Source organism: Hylobates moloch, unplaced genomic scaffold (genome assembly GCF_009828535.3).
Source record: "Hylobates moloch isolate HMO894 unplaced genomic scaffold, HMol_V3 SCAFFOLD_21, whole genome shotgun sequence".
NCBI classification, from domain to species: Eukaryota; Metazoa; Chordata; class Mammalia; order Primates; family Hylobatidae; genus Hylobates; species Hylobates moloch.
Window position 1 is genome coordinate 50,659,444 of NW_026652296.1, and position 21,366 is coordinate 50,680,809.

The following is a 21,366-nucleotide window of genomic DNA, read 5'->3' on the forward strand; positions in this document are numbered from 1 at the left end:
CAGGAGTCTGCATTTGACAAGCTTGCCACATGACTTTGCTGCTTAGTAAATTTTGAGGCTGCTCCTTTAAAGAGAACTATCTGTGGCCTTTATCTTTATGATTCCACCACTCCGTCTGTTCCCCTCCCATGCAAGGGGGAACATGGAACTAAATTACGAACTGGTTGTCCTGAATTGTCTCTTCTACACTTCAGAAAGATAGTTTATTCCCTGGAAGGCTGAGGGGCTTCTCCTGCTGTCTCCCATTGGTGGCGGTGGACTGTAGTATTTAACAGCATTGCTGTCAAATGTGGAGCAGGAATCCACCTACCTTAACTCTTTCTAATTAAGGGTGTTCTGGAGAAAGTCCCAATGGCAGTGCTATTAGTGATTCCAAGCCTGCTCCCTGCTCAGATGGATATCAGCAGAGGCCGGCTGTGATTTGTGCTGCTGTCATCAGAACACACATACAGCTATACATGGGAGGGCCCTCCCAGCCAGAACAACAGGCTTTGTTTCCAGAATTTAGCCCTTTCTCTTTCGAAGTCCCACCTCCCTCTCCCTGCCCAGACACACACTGATGGCCTTATTTACGTAAGGTGCAACTTTCCCACACATCATTTGCATAGTCTCCCAGCCCAGTTTTCTCTCCCTACCTTGAAAGAAAGTCAAAACAGAACCTTCACGCTGAGGAAGTTCAGGTTGTGTCCTGCTGCAGAAATAGTTGAATGGCAAGTTACCTGTAAGTTGTCTTTTGGATTATGTATTACACAGGTTATTTTTTTTTTCACCCCCACATGAGAAAATTTACTGGTTTTTGTTGTTCCCAAGTAGACTGAGTGCCTTTCCCTGGGTATACATGCTTGCTTATTGCAAGCCTGCCAATAATACCAAACTTAATTATGAATCATCATCTGAGGAAAGTCACTTCAATTTCTCATGAGAATCTTAATCATATATTATTAAACTGGGATAACTTGGTTGGTGCCTCTTTTAGGGTCAGTATTTTTATTTGTTTTCTTTTGAAGTCATCCATGACCTCTTGTGGTTGCTTTTTTATGCTTGGGGATTGAGGTCTCTTTAATTAGGTGAGGTTGGATCCTCAGCTGCCTCTCCTTGCCTTTATGAGGCAACTTGAAGAGGCCTAGTGATCCTGAATTTGGAAGAGGATAAGGGAAGACGGTGAGAATATTGCCATTTCATAATCAGTTCCCTCTTACTATCTTTCAGGCTAAGAATATCAGCCTTGACAGAATGGCTACCCCCCTACCCCCCACTAATGTGGGTGTCCGCTTTTGAGAAATTATTTAGATTGTAATTTTGTTCTTATCTTACTCCTTTAGTCACTTGTCACGTTGACATTCCGTTTTACATAAACCAGAATCCAGTGTCTAACTTTAAACCACACGTTCTAGTGATTTCTTTGCATGTGGGTGTGCAGAGCTTGGTTTTAGAAGTTAGGAAGTGGTTAGTCAGTATTCTCAGGGGTTAAGTTGACTCTCAGCCGTGGGTGATTAGCTATTAGCTAGATCCCTATAATTTTCCCATGACAAGGATTTGCTAGCCCGCCTCCCGCTCTTGGGAAACCGAAAGCCTTTCCTTCTGGGGAGGTGGAGGGGGCGGGGGTTGTTTTCCAGAGTTACAGCTGAGCAGCTTAGGGGGTTGGCGCTGATCGTGGCTTTTCCCAGGTCCCGTTCTGGAAACATGTTGCCCATCCCACCCGCACCCCACCCTCCACCCTCCACTGAGAGGCTCGTTGATCTTTCTCCCTGCCTTCCCCCACCCTTGTTAAAGCTTGGCTCTTGAGAAGGCAATTAAAGTTTCAGAGGGCTTGAAAATTGAAGGGAGAGTGGTTTGAGACGCTGCCCGCCTCCCACCCCAGGTGAAAGTTGTTTTTGTTTTTGTTTGGGGATCAAAGGCACTATTTGGCCCCAAAAGAGTATGATTAATCAAGGTGCTTATGTAAAAGAACCTCAACTCTCCCAATACTAGATAAATTAAGCAGACTGCTTTCTTTTTTTTTTCTTTTCTTGGCAAAGCAAGAAATCACTATAAATTAGCACACAGTAATGGGACACAAATTATGGAGTTGGTTCCAAGTGTTGTCATTTCCTTCTCCTTCCCTATAGAAGTGGGTTCAGAGAGCCTACTCTGGCCTTGGCCAAGGGAGGGTGCCCCTTTCTCTCCTTGTTTTTTTTAAATAAAGCGTCATCGTGAGGCGGTTTCCTGCTGCTCTTGGTGGCTTGTTGCATTTCTGTGCGCTGGGGTCGTGACTTTCTGTGCAGACAAAGAGCAGAGTGGCAAGTGCAGCGTCTGCAGAGACTTTGGCATAGCTCTCTTGTCACTGGGAGAGTGCTTTCCTCTACGGTCTGTCGCAACTAGGTGCACGGGTTGATTTATTCCATGCCTTCACCTTTGGCTCACTCGTGTGAGCCTGAGAAGAGTGAGTGGCTTTGTGAAGGGCATCCCCATGCTGGCCTCTTCCCAAACAGCCCTCCTTTTGTCAGGAGTCGGCTGGGAGGGGACCTCAGCTCAACTGTGAAAATGTTTGTTTATACGGAGCCCCTGATGAGCCTTGGGAGTCTACCATCCTGTCCCCAGAAACAAAACAGAAAAAGCCTGGACTTTGCAGTCTTCTGTTCGAATTGTACAGGTCTCTCTTAACATTCAAAAGGCTAACCTGGAGGTGTGCTGTGTGTCTCCAGGTGCCAGTACGGCTGGCAAGGCCTGTACTGTGATAAGTGTATCCCGCACCCGGGATGCGTCCACGGCATCTGTAATGAGCCCTGGCAGTGCCTCTGTGAGACCAACTGGGGCGGCCAGCTCTGTGACAAAGGTATGGCCCTTAGGGATGAGAACCAGGGTGGGATCTGGGGGTGGGATGGCAGTAATTTGGTTTTTAATTTTATTGGCAGGGGCTTTTATTCTGAATTCTCCTTGAATGTTGTGTGGGTTTTCTGGTTTTTCTTTTTAAAAGACGATTGGGGCTAGAAACGTGGTGGGTTCGCCATCTTCACAGGCGTCTCTTAGTGACTCCGGGATCTTTTTGGCAGATCTCAATTACTGTGGGACCCACCAGCCGTGTCTCAACGGGGGAACTTGTAGCAACACAGGCCCTGACAAATATCAGTGTTCCTGCCCTGAGGGGTATTCAGGACCCAACTGTGAAATTGGTAAGTGGTCCAAGCTGAATGAGAGCACTTTGTCTAATTTTTCTGTACTCAGCCTTTAAAAATATACTTAAGGACTTGTTTAAGGAAAAAAAAGTGAAAATAGCCTCCAAAGATAGGCCTTATCCCAACCATTCTATGAGGCTTTGTAACTTTCAAGTCTCTAAAGTTTTTTGGGTGATGCTGATTCATATAGGATTCAGCGGCAGATGAAATGACCCCAGCTCTGAGATGTCTTGGAATGTGCTTAGAGACAGCTCAGCGAGAAAGATGACTTCCTTTCTTTCGTAGACACAGCAGGGTTCTATCACACGCTCGCTTTTGGTTTTTGAAATATGCTTGCACTAGGGGCTGTGGTGTGGGATTCGGCTGGAGGGGGGCACGGGGAGGTAGCGGTGCACAGGCATCCCTCGCTGACTGCCGTCCTGGTTTTTGCAGCTGAGCACGCCTGCCTCTCTGATCCCTGTCACAACAGAGGCAGCTGTAAGGAGACCTCCCTGGGCTTTGAGTGTGAGTGTTCCCCAGGCTGGACCGGCCCCACATGCTCTACAAGTAAGTCCAATTTTCAGCCTGTGTCCATCCTAAGGATCCTTGTGCCAAGATACCATGCTGGGGAGAGGTACCTAGGCTTGTCCAGTGTGAATGTCTCAGTGGGAGAGGGGTGGGTGCAGGCCTAAGTCTGGTAAGCAGTCTGGTGGCTTGTGTGTTTGGAGGTCTCCCAGCACCCCCATCCTGCCCCACTAAGGTAGCGCATGTATCTGTTCTTGGAAGGAACGTCCTCGTGGAATCGCTTGTTCCTTTGCATCTGCTTCCTGGAGCTGGCCACCTTCCAGTTGTGGTTATTCTTCTTGCAGCCGTGGAGAGGCTGCCTTCAGGGGAGGTTGTCACTTACTACTGGATTCTGTCATAGGGCCAGGGGGCCCCCAAAGAAGAACCTGCCCTGCAGAGTTCCTTTGGCTGTGAGACAGGGCTGTATATCAGAATCACCTGGGCTGCTTTACAGTGTAAATCTCTGGGTCCCCCAGATTCCCTCTAGAATCGGGGAGTCTATGGTCTTTGATAAACTTCTGGAATTCTGCAGTGCAGCCAGGTCTGAGAACCGCTGTCATCAGCACCCCAGGTGTGGTTATTGATGTGGATTTCTGGGGTCAGATTACCTGTGCTGGTCCTGGGCCCACACCCGTCACTTGCGGAACTCCAGCAGGCCACAGAAGCTCCCCGGGCCCTCTTTAAATGGCACAGTAGCAATTCCCATCTCCGAGGGTTGTCATAAAGACACAAAAGTGAATACTTCCTAAATTGTTAGGAGCTGTCTCTGGTCAGAGCAGAAGTGGAGAGTGCAGCCTCTAGGTGTGCTATTTTGGGCAAACTCTGTAAGCAAATAAGAGGAATAAGGTTTTCCACCTGTAAAGAACTATTTTTCCTTACTTCTAGCTACTTCTGAGCTGTGATGAAACTTTTCTTTAAAAATTAGGCAGATAGAGATGTCCTGTGTTCCTCCTGGGCAGATGCTCTGTCAGTATCCAGCTGTCTTTCTCCCCCACTGCTTAGGTCGGGGATTACATGAACTGGGGCAGTGGGGGATTTAAAGCTAAAATCAAGGCTTCGGCCTTATCGTCACCGTCCCACTTGTCCTGCTGTAGCTTTCCTTGTAGCAGGTGTCTGGCTCTTCAATGACAGCCCCTCATGTAAGAGGTGATGTTAAAGGATCTAATTGTCAGATGGATTGAATGAAATTGTCAACCCCCTCCTTTTCTTGTTGACCAGACATTGATGACTGTTTGCCTAACAACTGTTCCCACGGGGGCACCTGCCAGGACCTGGTTAACGGATTTAAGTGTGTGTGCCCCCCACAGTGGACTGGCAAAACGTGCCAGTTAGGTAAGAACATCCCCGAGACTGTAATTTTTATACCAAGGTTGGCTTTGATTGTCAAAGCCATTAGAGAGGACGAGCGTGTGGCCGGCAGTGTGAGTTCACACTCCATCATGCTAAGAAGGAATTTATTATCGAGAGTCTAGCAGGCCTGGGAGAAATAACTTGAATGCAAATGGACTAGCTCTTTTAGGCCCTGTGGGAAAGTCGTGGGATTCCTTGAACCATGTCAATCGTCTGTCCGAGGAGTGTTCAGCTGGGTTCCAAACGGGGATGATCTCATGAGGAATGAGCTGTCTGCATTCTTTTTGCCACATTTAAATCCCAGCAACTAGGCTGCGCTGGGTTTTGCACAGAAATGCCTGGTGGCTTTCTGCTGTTTTGTTGGGGGCTGGTTAACTAGCAGCCGGAAAGTTATCAATTAGGGTTCTTATTGGATAATAGCTAGGGAGAGGGATCAGATGCTTAAAATAGAGAGAACCTCTAGGATCTTTTATTTAGCTAGCTTATTAAAATGTCTCATGTCTCAGACAAACTCTGGCCTGTTCTTTTTTTTTTTCAAGGTGGGGGGAGATGGGGGTTGAACTTCATTTCTCATGCTCATCCCCATCTCCTTTCAGATGCAAATGAATGTGAGGCCAAACCTTGTGTAAACGCCAAATCCTGTAAGAATCTCATTGCCAGCTACTACTGCGACTGTCTTCCCGGCTGGATGGGTCAGAATTGTGACATAAGTGAGTGACTTTGTTTCCATTTTGATTTTCATGAAACTTGGGTAGCCGACTTGCTGGTCCGTACTGGGGCCCAGTCCTAGGACTTGAGCAGTAGAAGGAAAACCTTAGAGTGGGAATGTTTTTTTGAGAGGGAGTGGTCAGGGCAGCAGTGAAAACATACACTTTATCAGGCTCATTAGCTGCTAAAACCAGCCATATTCTGATAATGTGGCTGAAACAATGATGTGAAGTTTCACTCCCTCATTCTGGAAGAATTAGGGAGGGTCCCCACCCAGAGTAATAACCTTATCTCACGGGAAGCACACAGGAAATCTGATTTGAAACTTATCTATCCTGAGCCCAGAAGGCTTTTCAATTAAGCCCAATTTCACTGTAAATTACCTCTTTACAATGATGACTTATGTATTTTTTAGATATTAATGACTGCCTTGGCCAGTGTCAGAATGACGCCTCCTGTCGGGTATGTAAATCTTTGCTTAAATCAAAACTTTGACAATTGACAACAAATCTTTAGCTTTGTGTGACACCAGGAGCTCTGTCCCTGTGAGATTTAAAAATGTGGGTGAAAAAAGAGTCTCTCAGAAGTTTCACTAGGGCTTCTGTTACCCCAGCCTTGTGGGAGTCATTTTGAAGGCGTCCACGTAGAAATTTCTCTAACCACTTTCAGAGGTTTCGCATTTGGCTATTTCAGTGAACCAGCTAAACCGCAACAGTCGTGCTAAACCGCTGAAGCCCTGTGTTTGTGGAATACATAGAAAAAAAGCATGTGTCTCTCTCTCCCCTTCTCCTCTTCTAGGATTTGGTTAATGGTTATCGCTGTATCTGTCCACCTGGCTATGCAGGCGATCATTGTGAGAGAGACATCGATGAATGTGCCAGCAACCCCTGTTTGAATGGGGGTCACTGTCAGAATGAAATCAACAGATTCCAGTGTCTGTGTCCCACTGGTTTCTCTGGAAACCTCTGTCAGGTGAGTGGTGGCAAAACCTCAGATGGCCAACTTTTTACAGCAGAGCTGCTGCCTCCTCCGCTTCCCGTTACTCCTCCCTCAGCTCTTGTGTCTGGAATTTCCTGGCATCTATTAACATCCTATTGATGAGAGAGTCTCTGCTAGACAGATGCTGGTGGAAGGAGATACTGACAAATTATTTTCTTCTTAGTGTCTTTGTCTTTGTGTTCTGTTTGGTTCCCTCCACCCCCTCTTGTGCTCCCTCTCCCACTCTGCCCCGTTGTTTCAAATACTGGACATTGGCAGTCCCTAGAGCATAGAGATGTATCTTACAGGGTGTCTCCTAATAGAAACCGAAGGAACTGTCAGATTCCAGTGCCTGCTGCCCCAGAGAAGTTATCGTGACACCTTTGTTTTACCCTGATCCCTTCCACTTTTCGCTGTTCCTGATATTTGCAGCTGGACATCGATTATTGTGAGCCTAATCCCTGCCAGAACGGTGCCCAGTGCTACAACCGTGCCAGCGACTATTTCTGCAAGTGCCCCGAGGACTATGAAGGCAAGAACTGCTCACACCTGAAAGACCACTGCCGCACGACCCCCTGTGAAGGTACCTCCCTTCTCCCGGGACCTGGCTGTCTCCACACTTGCTCCTTTAGTCCCCACTTGCTACCACTGCCCTTTGCTACACTTGAGAAGTAATGTACTGGTGAGGAGGACCTCCACAGTGAAATGGTCCCGCCTGTGTAGCGGGCTGCAACACGTGGAAACAATCTATTCAGGCCTGCCAGGGGAGAGCCGCGTCTACAAGTAGCCCAGGGGAGAGAATGTGAAATCCATTTAGCATTCCTGTTCTGGGGTGGGCTGATGTGCAACGCTGAGGCAAATGCCTGAGAACAACACTGTTAACAGAACTTCCTGCAACGGCAGACAGGGGGGAATGTTCTGTATCTGCACGGTCAGGTACGGGAGCCCCAGGCCGTGTAGATTGTGACTAGTGCAACTAGAAACTGATTTTACTTCATTTCAGTTCATTTAAATGTAAATAGCCACATGTGGCCGGTGGCTGCTATATTAGGCAGCACAACATTTAAAGCTTCTATAAGATTGTCCTCGAGCCTTGCTTAAGATCAAAAAGGAAGAAAATAAAGCAGGTCTTTTTTCTTAGGAAGTGTTTACCAAATTGGGTAGATGTCAAAGGTAGGATGAAGGGGATCCACAAGCATGTGGGTTTTCCTGGTTGTGGAGGGAGAAAATGCTTTAAAACTCTGTTTGCCTGGAGTCTCACCTTTGCCTGTCATAGTGTGACGTGGCACGTTGCCAGTATCTTGGCTTCCCTGGGGTGTGTCTCATTAGCCAGAGGGTCCCTGTCTCCAGGAAAGTGGGCTTGGCCCAGGCCCTTGGCTTAGGAACGCCGCATCTGTGGGTGCATGGCTGTGATCTGATCCCAAGCCTATCTTCTAGTGATTGACAGCTGCACAGTGGCCATGGCTTCCAACGACACACCTGAAGGGGTGCGGTATATTTCCTCCAACGTCTGTGGTCCTCACGGGAAGTGCAAGAGTCAGTCGGGAGGCAAATTCACCTGTGACTGTAACAAAGGCTTCACGGGAACATACTGCCATGAAAGTAAGACCCCCTCATCCGGGAAGGGGCCAGTGCTCCCCAGCCTGCCCCTGCCCCTGGCCCACCCTGGGATCATTGGTGTTGAAAGTTGTTTTTTTTTTTCCTTTTCTTGAGACCGAATTTCACTCTTGTTGGCCAGGCTAGAGTGCAGTGGCACAATCTCGGCTCACCGCAACCTCGGCCTCCCAGGTTCAAGCCATTCTCCTGCCTGCCTCAGCCTTCCTGAGTAGCTGGGATTACGGGCATGCGCACCACACCCAGCTAATTTTGTATTCTTAGTAGAGATGGGGTTTCCCCATGTTGGTCAGGCTGGTCTCGAACTCCCAACCTCAGATGATCCACCCCCCCGTCAACTTGGCCTCCCAAAGTGCTGGGATTACAGGTGTGAACCACCGTGCCCAGCAGTGTTGAAATTGTTTTAATCAGAAATAGTAAGGCTGGGGAGACTGGTGGAGGCTTATCCTTACATCTGGGATCTAAGGCTGAGGTCGTGTTCAATTTACCAGACCACTCTGCCTCGGAGCCTCCATATCTATGTTGGAACATTCTGGAATGTTGCTAGGTTGGGTGATTCCTCTTTTCTGTAGGAGTTTCTTTCCCCACTTTCACCAAGTACGTGTGAGGGCATTAAGTGGGTAAGGCACTCTCTGGAAGCTTCTGCTTGATAAGCCGCCTGTCTAATTTGAGAAACAGCCCTGATGGAGGGTAGCAGGTGGAGGTGCCAGGTGCATTGTGTCAGGAGGGAGCCATGAAAACTGCCGAACAGTGCTTGTCTATGGCTTCACAAGTCCTTCAGTTCTTTTTTTTGCTTTACTTTGTTTCATAGATATTAATGACTGTGAGAGCAACCCTTGTAGAAACGGTGGCACTTGCATCGATGGTGTCAACTCCTACAAGTGCATCTGTAGTGACGGCTGGGAGGGGGCCTACTGTGAAACCAGTGAGTCTGCCACTCTTTGGGGAGCCCTGGGATGTATGGGTCATGTTGGAGGGATCCCACTTCAACGTGGGAAAACTTTCCTTATACTGGAAATCTCTGGAAGCAAGACCGCAGTGATTTCTGCACTGGGACAGTGTCACTTGTGTCTCATTTGCATTTATGAGTACTGATGATAGCTTAGGGGGAGGAGCTTCTGCTGAGGACCTATAGAATTAGATTGTGTAATAAATATTCCTGCTTGCAAGGAAAGTCATATTTCTACTTTAATTTCCATGGGACTTCCAGAGGCCCACCCCACATCTTGCCTAACTTGTGGCATTCAAAGTAACCCGGTTGGGAGCTCCTTCATTCCTGGAAAAGCCTGATTGTGTTAAAGTACTACGACTGTGGCTGTTCTCAGAATAGGGTGCTGGATGTAGCAGTAGGAAAGGCTTGGCTCTCACCTGTTGTGAGTGGTCCTGGATCTCGTCGTCAGCCGATTGTCTCCTCTTTGATTCTAGATATTAATGACTGCAGCCAGAACCCCTGCCACAATGGGGGCACGTGTCGTGACCTGGTCAACGACTTCTACTGTGACTGTAAAAACGGGTGGAAAGGAAAGACCTGCCACTCACGTAAGTGGTAGTTGGCCTTGGATGCTATCTCTGGGACCCTTCCCTCCTGTCTTCAGGAGGGGGCCACTGGGACTCACACTGAAATATTTTCCTCCAGGTGACAGTCAGTGTGACGAGGCCACGTGCAACAACGGTGGCACCTGCTATGATGAGGGGGATGCTTTTAAGTGCATTTGTCCTGGTGGCTGGGAAGGAACCACCTGTAACATAGGTAACTTTCTGCCCCACGTGGGATCTGCAGTGGGCATGGCCCCCTGGGCGTGCCTGCTGGTTGGCCCCTGGAGCTTAGGATATTTCTCTGGGCCTGGTTCTTGCCCCTCCAGACTGTTTCTGGGTACTCAGGGAGGGTGGTCTTGTCTGCTCTTCTTTTACAGCCCGAAACAGTAGCTGCCTGCCCAACCCCTGCCATAATGGGGGCACATGTGTGGTCAACGGCGAGTCCTTTACGTGCGTCTGCAAGGAAGGCTGGGAGGGGCCCATCTGTGCTCAGAGTGAGTGTCCTCCTCCTTGAACTCTCCCAGGGCTGTCGGAGCAGATCCTGACACCCTTGGGGACTTGCAATGGAAACCAGAAGCAGAGCTGTTTGATGTCTGCTTTTGTATCACCTGGGTCTGTATTAATGACTTGATGGGATACAGCCCTGACCTGGGCATGAGAAAGTCGCCAATGAGATAAGTGGAGACAGATGGCGTCTCAGTTCCCAGCTCTGGGTCTGACCAGCAGCCTGTCTCCTTCCATTCTCACCCCCACCCCTAGCCCCTACCAGGGCCTCTTCCTGTGTACATGTGTCCCACAGCAAATGAAACTAAGTGTGGTGCGGGCCTGGTTCCAATTTAGCAAAGGTATTTCGCTGGTGTTAACTACGACTTTATCATTTGGGTATTAGGGAAATAAGTGGTGGTTTTACTTAGGGCTAAGACCGCTTTCCCTGTTGAAGGCCTCACTATTAAGTTGTCTTTTCTTTGCAGATACCAATGACTGCAGCCCTCATCCCTGGTAAGTGTGACATCCTTTTAAGCCAGCACTCATCCACTATATCGTGTGTGTGTGTGAATCACCCAGGGATTGTGTTTAAAATGCAAGTTCTGAGTCAGGAGGTCTAGGGTGGGGCTTCACACTGCTTTTCTAACAAGCTCCCAGGTGAAGCGATCCTGCTGCCCCATGGACCACACTTTAATTAGCCTGGTTGTGTCCTCATTTAGAGCAGTGATTTTTCAACCTTGGCTGCATGCCAGAATCACCTGGGAGCTTTTAAAAATCCCGCTGCCTGGGCTGCAACCAAGAGCTATGAAATTAGACTTTCTGGGGGTGGGACCCAGGCATCAGTATTCTTTTAAAATTCCCCAGGCAATGGCCATGGGGTGAGAGCCACTGACTGTAACTGGTGTGGTGACATGTGAGTGATTGGCAGCCAGAGTAATGGACTGGGAGGTTGGTAACCAAGGCGGTCTTTGCTTTCTTAGTTACAACAGCGGCACCTGTGTGGATGGAGACAACTGGTACCGGTGCGAATGTGCCCCGGGTTTTGCTGGGCCCGACTGCAGAATAAGTAAGGACTGTCTCCGTCTGGTTTTCCCAATGGCTTTACCGCTTCATTCCATGCCTCACCCCGAGACTTTCATCTTTAAAAACAAAGCCACCATTCCCTTTAAAGTAGCTCTCATAGAGCAAAGGATCTCTCTCCTCCAGCTGGGATTAAGATATCCCAGGCTGGATGCTCCCAGGTACCTGCTGGTGGTTCCCCGGGTGGTGTAGCCCTCCTTGTTCTTGGGGAGAGAGTGCCAGCCACAGAATCTGATGATTAATCTACACTGGGGTCCTGAAGAAAGTGTGTGCATTTCCCCATGACTAACATGAAATTATGGGCAAGCAGACGTTAACCACAGCTACACTGGTATAGGATAAAGCTAATACAAACGGAAGGGAGGACGACTGTGGCTTCCAGAGGCTTGTCTGTGCTTGGTCTGATCAGGCCCTGGAGAAATGACTAAAACAGGAAAATAGGGGCAAGCAACACAGTTTTTCAAGAGGCTTCAAGCATGTTATTTTGAGCCTTTTCTCTACTTTTTGACAAGCCCTTTCTCTTACAGAACAAAAAAGGTGCTTAGAGTAGTTATGGTTTGATTCTTGTACCCAAATTGTTTGAAATTTTACTGGTGCTTGAAATCCAAGTCTGGGATTAACTAGTCTTCAGCACTAGATGGGGGCAGGCTGTATCTGTTTCATGTTTCTAAATAGTTGGCAAACTGTGGCCTAGGGGCCGTATCCAGCCCACTATCTGTTTTTATAAATACAGTTTTCTTGGCACACAGCCACACATTCATTTATGTATTGTCTATGGCTACTTTCATGATACCACAAGAGTTGGATAGTTGTGACAGAGACTATATACCCCACAAAGCCTAAAATGTTTACTGTCTGACCCCTTCCAGGAAACTTTGCCAGGCTTGCTGTAAATTGCACTGTCAAAGGAGTCAAATTAAAAATTGCTGCCTCCCACAATGGTTCTCCACTGTTAGAACTCAGGATGGTGGTAGTCTTTGGGAGCCAGTGATTGGAGGTTTTTGCAATAGATCTGTTTCTTCTTTTGGATACTGCTTACCTGAGTGAAAATTCATCAAGCTTATGAGAATATGCTGCTTACCTGAGTGAAAATTCATCAAGCTTATGAGAATATGCTTTTCTTGTATGTTATGTCAATAAAAACAATCTCAAAACATTGCCACACCCCCTCAGTCCCTAAACTTGAACTCCATTTCTCCTAGACATCAATGAATGCCAGTCTTCACCTTGTGCCTTTGGAGCGACCTGTGTGGATGAGATCAATGGCTACCGGTGTGTCTGCCCTCCAGGGCATAGTGGTGCCAAGTGTCAGGAAGGTATGTGTGCCAGGCTCCAGCTGCCCATGGGTCTTCTGGGGTGAGCGAGGTTTGCAGTCACCATTTGACTTTTCACAAATAAGCCACTGTGCTCAGGGAGGGAACACACAGTGGGGCTGCAAGGGAAGGGAAACGTGAAGAGTCTTCCCCAAAACAGGTAGCTGTTGTTTTTGGTCAGCTATTGCCACAAAACTGTGCACCAAACCATCCCAAACTGCTGTGGCTTGCAGCAAGCATTATTTTTATTGCTCATGATCTGCAGCATGGGCAGAAGGATTGTGCTGTGGGTTGGGTTCAGTTCGACCAGTGGCTGTGTCTGGGGCATATTCCTTTCATCACCAATGGGTAGGCGTGCAAGAGGCTGGTCAAAGGCTCTGCTCACATCACATCTGCCAGTGTTACATTGGCCAGAGCAGGTCTTGTGGCCAAGCGCAGAGCCAGCAAAGGCAGGAAGTACACATGCTGTTACTGTGGGAAGAATGCTCTTAACATGACAAAGGGCACAGGCGTAACCATTTCATAACAGGGACCAAAGAATTGAACCCTGATCCGGTTCACAGAAAAATAAGCTGCTCACCAGTCTCCACCTGTCAGTTTCAGGGAGACCTTGCATCACCATGGGGAGTGTGATACCAGATGGGGCCAAATGGGATGATGACTGTAATACCTGCCAGTGCCTGAATGGACGGATCGCCTGCTCAAAGGTAGGACATGATGGCTGCCACAGTTCACCTGTGTTCTGGAATCAGGGATGATTCCATGCCTGCTAAGCTGCCAGCTTCTGTTTTTCTCCAGGTCTGGTGTGGCCCTCGACCTTGCCTGCTCCACAAAGGGCACAGCGAGTGCCCCAGCGGGCAGAGCTGCATCCCCATCCTAGACGACCAATGCTTCGTCCACCCCTGCACTGGTGTGGGCGAGTGTCGGTCTTCCAGTCTCCAGCCGGTGAAGACGAAGTGCACCTCTGACTCCTATTACCAGGACAACTGTGCGAACATCACATTTACCTTTAACAAGGAGATGATGTCACCGGTATGTAACAAACTTTGTTTTGTTTTGGGTTTTTTTTTGAATGGTGGATGTCTGCTTGCTTGCTTTAAAGGAGGAATGTCATGAGTTAGGATCTACTTCTCCCTGGCCTATACTCCTGTTTTATAGTAAAATAAGCTTGAACTTAGCCCAGCCTCAAAGAGAACATCTCAGCCTTTTGTTCTTCCTCTCAATCTTACACGTGTGTGGGTTTTTAAAAATCGTTTTAGGGTCTTACTACGGAGCACATTTGCAGTGAATTGAGGAATCTGAATATTTTGAAGAATGTTTCCGCTGAATATTCAATCTACATCGCTTGTGAGCCTTCCCCTTCAGCGAACAATGAAATACATGTGGCCATTGTAAGTATAAGACCCATTCACACCTCATTATTCGACTGCAAGGCAGTTAACAAACTTCGGTTAACCAGTGTCTGAATGGAGCAAATTCACTGACAAAAAGCTTGGCAGACACAGATTGTCTGTGTAATTTTGAAGAAAGGCTGCTTTGAATATTCCCCTGACTCTCAAGTCTGACAATTCTTTTTCCAGTCTGCTGAAGATATACGGGATGATGGGAACCCGATCAAGGAAATCACTGACAAAATAATCGATCTCGTTAGTAAACGTGATGGAAACAGCTCGCTGATTGCTGCTGTTGCAGAAGTAAGAGTTCAGAGGCGGCCTCTGAAGAACAGAACAGGTAGGTGTCAAGTGGGACTAGTTTGTGTGATGACAGACGATCTCATTACACTATTCAATAAAGCCGTCAGGTCAGGGGATTACCTGGCAGTGCCCTACCCTCGCAGGAGCTTCCAATTTAACTGAGAACTGAGGGCAGCCTACTTTTTCCTAAGGTCACATGGCCCATGGGAACAGAGGTCTGCTGCATATTTTCCTTCCCAACACACTATGCAATGTTCCCCGCAGAACAGGTATTGTGCTAGATCCATGACAAGGCCCTAGGACACTGCTTGTCCTTTGTCCTTGAGTTTGAAGCTGTACAAAGCCTGACTCGGCATTTTGGTGTCCTGGGACAGCGCAGCCACTGCTGAGCTCCGTGAGGCTCGATGGCCCTGCAGGATGTCCAGGCTTCCCTCCTGAGGATCTCGAGCACCGTTTCAGCCAAGGGAGAGATTGGGCATGGAGCCATGGCACGTTTGAGCTGTCTGTGCTAATTTGAATCAGATTTCTAGTTCTGAAAACCAACTCCTATACTGAGCTGCCTCAGCAGCCAGACTTAACAAGACACTGCTCTCCCCATGTGAAGTCAAAGAGCCTGTAGGAGCTGCCGCTCCACCCAGTCTCTCCAGGGATGAGTATCAAGGTCTATAGGGGCCTGATCCCAGCATTTGCTTATCAAGTTGTGAAGTGACCATATGCAATGATGAAAAGGGACTTGTCCCTGTGGCCCCCCTCTCAGGGACAAAGGGCAGGAGAACCACTGTTGGTATTCTTTTGTTCCTGCGATGATGCTTTTTTCTTTCTTTCTTGGAGAGTTAATTGGTTTTGTGCCTGCCTTACAGATTTCCTTGTTCCCTTGCTGAGCTCTGTCTTAACTGTGGCTTGGATCTGTTGCTTGGTGACGGCCTTCTACTGGTGCCTGCGGAAGCGGCGGAAGCCGGGCAGCCACACACACTCAGCCTCTGAGGACAACACCACCAACAACGTGCGGGAGCAGCTCAACCAGATCAAAAACCCCATTGAGAAACATGGGGCCAACACAGTCCCCATCAAGGATTACGAGAACAAGAACTCCAAAATGTCTAAAATAAGGACACACAATTCTGAAGTAGAAGAGGACGACATGGACAAACACCAGCAGAAAGCCCGGTTTGCCAAGCAGCCGGCGTACACGCTGGTAGACAGAGAAGAGAAGCCCCCCAACAGCACGCCGACAAAACACCCAAACTGGACAAACAAACAGGACAACAGAGACTTGGAAAGTGCCCAGAGCTTAAACCGAATGGAGTACATCGTATAGCAGACCGCGGGCACTGCCGCCGCTAGGTAGAGTCTGAGGGCTTGTAGTTCTTTAAACTGTCATGTCATACTCGAGTCTGAGGCTGTTTGTTGACTTAGAATCCCTGTGTTAATTTAAGTTTTGACAAGCTGGCTTACACTGGCAATGGTAGTTTCTGTGGTTGGCTGGGAAATCGAGTGCCGCATCTCACAGCTATGCAAAAAGCTAGTCAACAGTACCCTGGTTGTGTGTCCCCCTGCAGCCGACACGTCTTGGATCGGGCTCCCAGGAGCCTGCCCAGCCCCCTGGTCTTTGAGCTCCCACTTCTGCCAGATGTCCTAATGGTGATGCAGTCTTAGATCATAGTTTTATTTATATTTATTGACTCTTGAGTTGTTTTTGTATATTGGTTTTATGATGACGTACAAGTAGTTCTGTATTTGAAAGTGCCTTTGCAGCTCAGAACCACAGCAACGATCACAAATGACTTTATTATTTATTTTTTTTAATTGTATTTTTGTTGTTGGGGGAGGGGAGACTTTGATGTCAGCAGTTGCTGGTAAAATGAAGAATTTAAAGAAAAAAATGTGTCAAAAGTAGAACTTTGTATAGTTATGTAAATAATTCTTTTTTATTAATCACTGTGTATATTTGATTTATTAACTTAATAATCAAGAGCCTTAAAACATCATTCCTTTTTATTTATATGTATGTGTTTAGAATTGAAGGTTTTTGATAGCATTGTAAGTGTATGGCTTTATTTTTTTGAACTCTTCTCATTACTTGTTGCCTATAAGCCAAAATTAAGGTGTTTGAAAATAGTTTATTTTAAAATAGGATGGGCTTCTGTGCCCGGAATACCGATGGAATTTTTTTGTATGACGTCAGATGTTTAAAACACCTTCTATAGCATCACTTAAAACACATTTTAAGGACTGACTGAGGCAGTTTGAGGATTAGTTTAGAACAGGTTTTTTTTGTTTTTTGTTTTTCTGCTTTAGACTTGAAAAGAGACAGGCAGGTGATCTGCTGCAGAGCAGTAAGGGAACAAGTTGAGCTATGACTTAACATAGCCAAAATGTGAGTGGTTGAATATGATTAAAAATATCAAATTAATTGTGTGAAGTTGGAAGCACACCAATCTTACTTTGTAAATTCTGATTTCTTTTCACCATTCGTACATAATACTGAACCACTTGTAGATTTGATTTTTTTTAATCTACTGCATTTAGGGAGTATTCTAATAAGCTAGTTGAATACTTGAACCATAAAATGTCCAGTAAGATCACTGTTTAGATTTGCCATAGAGTACACTGCCTGCCTTAAGTGAGGAAATCAAAGTGCTATTACGAAGTTCAAGATCAAAAAGGCTTATAAAACAGAGTAATCTTGTTGGTTCACCATTGAGACCGTGAAGATACTTTGTATTGTCCTATTAGTGTTATATGAACATAAAAATGCATCTTTGATGTGTTGTTCTTGGCAATAAATTTTGAAAAGTAATATTTATTAAATTTTTTTGTACGAAAACATGGAACAGTGTGGCCTCTTCTGAGCTTACGTAGTTCTACCGGCTTTGCCGTGTGCTCTGCCACCCCGCTGAGTCTGTTCTGGTAATCGGGGTATAATAGGCTCTGCCTGACAGAGGCATGGAGGAAGAACTGAAAGGCTTTTCAACCACAAAACTCATCTGGAGTTCTCAAAGAAGACCTGGGGCTGCTGCGAAGCTGGAACTGCGGGAGCCCCATCTAGGGGAGCCTTGATTCCCTTGTTATTCAACAGCAAGTGTGAATACTGCTTGAATAAACACCACTGGATTAATGGCCTGTAGTGTCGAGGTGAATTGTTTGTGAGCAATCAGGGGAACTGGCCACCGCACTGAAAGGGTTTTAAAGGGTTTAGAATTGGTGTTGGGAAATGAGCAGGGAGATTTAATGTCTGCCTTTTTTTTCCCTGGCTACTTAGATTCATATTAATGGCCTGTTGTAAGGGTGTGGTCTGAAATGACTCTTGTGCACATTTACCCACGGGGTGGTTTCCACACGGCACAGGAGGTGGTAGTTGCAAGCTTCTGGTGTTCGGGCTCATCACTCATCACCTTGTTCCCAGGGAATGAGTGTTCTGGCCTCACCATGCAGCCTTGGAGTGCTGGTGTTCTGGTCTTCTGTGAGGTTCCAGAGTTGGGCTGTCCCCACCTGTCACGGGCAGGAGAACTCTGGTTCTCTCACTTGTGACTGGTGGAGGCCCTGCCCCCGCATCGCGTGGGTGGGGTGTGGGAGAAGATTTGCCTCTGGCACCTCTGCGGAAGGAATGAGCTGTGGTAACAAGCACATGGACAGCTTCCAGCAGCCGTGCAGAGTCACCAGGAGTTCCCTGCTTCTGGCTAGGAAAGCCAAAGCTCACCCTTCTCAGAGCCATCCCCCAGCGCTTCAACATTCAGGCCTGTCCACCCACGTCCGGTTTGCATACAACTGGCACAGCAGACTTTGAATGGAGGAAAAGCTGATAGGGATGTTTTTCTTCGTTCTTGGGGAAACATTTTTTCTTCTAGGCTTGGAGTTGTGCTAAGGACCATCTTGATTAAGAATGAAAGATGAGCTTTAAGTGTCCTGGGCTCCTTGTGCATGAGCAGAGGCCATCGAAGGATTCGGGATTCTGACAACCCTAAGAGTGGCCAACACTGTTGTGGCTTATTGGGGAGGTAGCCTGAAGGACCCGGATAGCGAAGAGTCGAGGTTTCCATGACATCTCTCTGCCCTAGCGTAGCTCCGCTTTGTCACCAATGCCTGCCAGTAGACAGCTGGGTTTCCGCAAGGTGGGGGTCAAAGGGAGGCAGAAGTCTAGATCCTACTAGCCAGGAGACAGTCATTTTGCAGCAGTGGAGTCAAACAGTATCCTGAAGCAAAACCTTGTTCTGGTGGTTTGTAAACTTGGATTCTGCAGGACCCCAGAATTCCTTGGGTAGCTGCCAGATGCTTTCATGCCAAGAAAAAAAAAAAAAAAGTTGAATGAGCCTCTGCAATTCTTTATTCCAGGAGGGAAGGGATCTTGGGATTCATGGGTGTTGTATTAACTCACCTTTTGTCTGGGACACCCGTGGTATTGGGAGGGCATAGATCAGCCTCCTCTGGACATGGCTCAGTGCCAGGACTTTAATTGTGAAGGGTGGATTTTCCCCTTCCTTCAGGAAGAAGGAAGCAGGCAATGGTGCTCTGGTTATCTTGGGGTTAGGAAAGTAGAGAGGAACGGACTCAGTGCCTTTACCATTCATTCCCCAGGAACGCCCTGGGCTCTCTTTAAAGGGGCCCTGGAAGAAAAAATTTTCAGTCCAGAAACTTGGCTAACTAGAAGTCTAGCATTAGAATATCCCATGAAACTCCAGGAAAGAACACTTAAAGCTGGTGTTTTTTAGGATGGGAAGCTCTGTCCCGAGATTCTGTACTTTCATGATGTAGAATTTGAATAGAAAGTGGAGGGGGAGGATGTATCTTAATTGACTAAAAGCCAAAGGAGACTCAATGATGATTTGCGAGAGGGTTTACAATTTTAAGATGCAGATTTCCAGGCCTGGTCCATGACCCTATTAGACCAGATGCACCAGAAGTGAAGCCTGGGAATTTGAATTTTTGACAAGCTCGCTCTTCCTCCCCCACTCATGCACTCTAAAAATTGGGAGCAACTCTGCTAAAGTGCTACAGTACCAGCTCTTAACTAATTATAATGTTTTTCTTCCTTGTTAAACTGAATTAAATGGCCTGGAAGCCAGTTTGTTGCTAAATTGCCACCTGACATCATTTTTAAGTAGAATAATTACACTGCCCCTTGAGCAAGTTGTGGTCTAAGTGCTTCATGCCTATTAGCTGATCTGAGGGGTCAGTGAGTCAAAATGAACGTATTCTGTAATATTTCTTAGGTAGCAAGGAGCAAAATGGGCCAGGGCGTGGGTTTCCCACCTTTCCAAACGGCTTACACCTGTCTGCTCCAAAGTGAGCAAATGTGCAGCAAAAAACCAGTTGCCTTTAAAGGAAAAAAAAAGTTCTACAGGCCTATCGGGCTTTGAAACTTGGGCTGAGCAATGCTCCACCATTTCTGTTTCGACTATGGGTCTCTTTCTTGCCTCTACTGGGAATGAGAAACAGGAGTTCAGAGGTTCCTGGTCTGGGAAGACACACAAGCACATGGGTTATGGGAAGCCTCCTCCTGCTAATGTGTATTTATACTTTGTAAGCTCTGATTCATCCAAGCATTGGAACAGAAATCTGCTTCCTGAGGTTCTGTTTTTAAATAGTTTGCAAAAACAACAATTATTTTTCTTAACTTTTTTTTTCCACCCCACAAGCAACTAAACATCCCAGCTCAGGGTATGTCAGTCTCCAGCAATGCCAACAAACAGCTTGGTTATTTGAGCTAAAAGGGTGCCCTGAGGCAGTTCTCTACGGTTCTGGCCCTAGAAGTCTTAAAAACAAAGTTTAGAAACTATTAGGGCAATCTTGTTGCATCACTTCAAATCCACGAGGTATTTCGGGGTCTATTAAAAATAACAAATTGCCGTTTGCGAACCATTGCCTTCCAATGGCTGTTAAAATAAAACTAAGAGCAGGTTGGGGGGAGTGATGCTTGTAGGGCTGCCATGGTATCACCGCCCGGCAGCTGAGGAGCCTAAACCCTGCCTGGCACCCTCTGAGATCATGTCAAAAGGGTGCGGCTCTCTTGCTCTGGACATATAGTCTACCTGTATTACTTGCTCTTGCATGCTGGGCACAACCTTCCTGGCTTAGAGTGTGTTTCTTTCAAGTCCAAGACAGCTTTTACAAGTCTCAAATTACGTATCATTATGCCTGGGTCCGGTATTAACCTGTGATATGCAAGTCAGGAAAATTAACCGGGAGAATAAAGGCTCTTAAATCCAATAAGAACCTTGAATTGAGGTCTGCCTGCTGCCTTCTCCAACCCACCCACACTGCAAATATCCACACCAGGGCACCCAAGGGTTGAGTTATCCAGAAAGCAAACGCAGATGCCAGCAACATGAAAGTAACAGCTTTGTTTTAAAGAGAAGCTCTCCTGGCAGGGCTGGTGGTGCTCATCGGTGAGGCTGGAGGGAAATACAAGTTTGCAGCTGGCTTCCTAATCACTACTCAGGCAACCAAACAGGTTGGCCCCTCTGTTCTGCACCTGAAGAGTGAAAAGCTGTTTTAGTTCACCCTTGCTGAGATATATGCAGTTGAAATACCCTTATCATAGATGTTACATGTGAAATACCTTTATCACGGGATGTTAATGCAATCAGGGACCTTACCCATCAAAAGATCCAACCCCCACTACTTTCCCAGAAGAGGAAACTGAAGCCCAGAGAGGTTCAAGGACTTGTCTGAAGTTATAGAGAGTCAGCAATAGCCAGAACTAGAACTTGGGGCTCCCGCTTCCTGGGCTGCTGTGTTTTCTGCCTCTTCTGGGAATCTGCGAGGTTTATGCCGGGATCCTGCCCTTAGTGTGATTTTGAAAGGTAAAGCCTTGGGAGATCAGCACTTCACAAAAATGGATGCGAAGTCTCAAGGGAGGTCACAGGAAGCGACTGCTTAGACAGTGTCGCCAATCTGAACTGGTTCTGC

General features: G+C 47.1%; 1 protein-coding gene across 1 annotated transcript in view; it reads left to right on the plus strand.

Annotated features, from left to right (window-relative positions):
- The window catches only part of JAG1 (jagged canonical Notch ligand 1), a 35,076-nt gene extending 18,684 nt beyond the window's left edge, over positions 1–16,392 (plus strand). Inside the window, exons 6-26 of the mRNA XM_032142268.2 lie at positions 2,685–2,815; positions 3,033–3,152; positions 3,588–3,701; positions 4,917–5,030; positions 5,645–5,758; positions 6,172–6,218; positions 6,555–6,728; positions 7,167–7,317; positions 8,172–8,336; positions 9,160–9,273; positions 9,774–9,887; positions 9,985–10,098; positions 10,262–10,378; positions 10,856–10,883; positions 11,351–11,436; positions 12,653–12,766; positions 13,361–13,470; positions 13,562–13,795; positions 14,023–14,154; positions 14,344–14,494; positions 15,318–16,392. Of these exons, the coding sequence (XP_031998159.1) occupies positions 2,685–2,815; positions 3,033–3,152; positions 3,588–3,701; positions 4,917–5,030; positions 5,645–5,758; positions 6,172–6,218; positions 6,555–6,728; positions 7,167–7,317; positions 8,172–8,336; positions 9,160–9,273; positions 9,774–9,887; positions 9,985–10,098; positions 10,262–10,378; positions 10,856–10,883; positions 11,351–11,436; positions 12,653–12,766; positions 13,361–13,470; positions 13,562–13,795; positions 14,023–14,154; positions 14,344–14,494; positions 15,318–15,775 (2,902 nt within the window). The 3' untranslated portion in view covers positions 15,776–16,392. The remainder of the gene's footprint in view (positions 1–2,684; positions 2,816–3,032; positions 3,153–3,587; positions 3,702–4,916; positions 5,031–5,644; positions 5,759–6,171; positions 6,219–6,554; positions 6,729–7,166; positions 7,318–8,171; positions 8,337–9,159; positions 9,274–9,773; positions 9,888–9,984; positions 10,099–10,261; positions 10,379–10,855; positions 10,884–11,350; positions 11,437–12,652; positions 12,767–13,360; positions 13,471–13,561; positions 13,796–14,022; positions 14,155–14,343; positions 14,495–15,317) is intronic.
- The last annotated feature ends 4,974 nt before the right edge of the window (positions 16,393–21,366 follow it).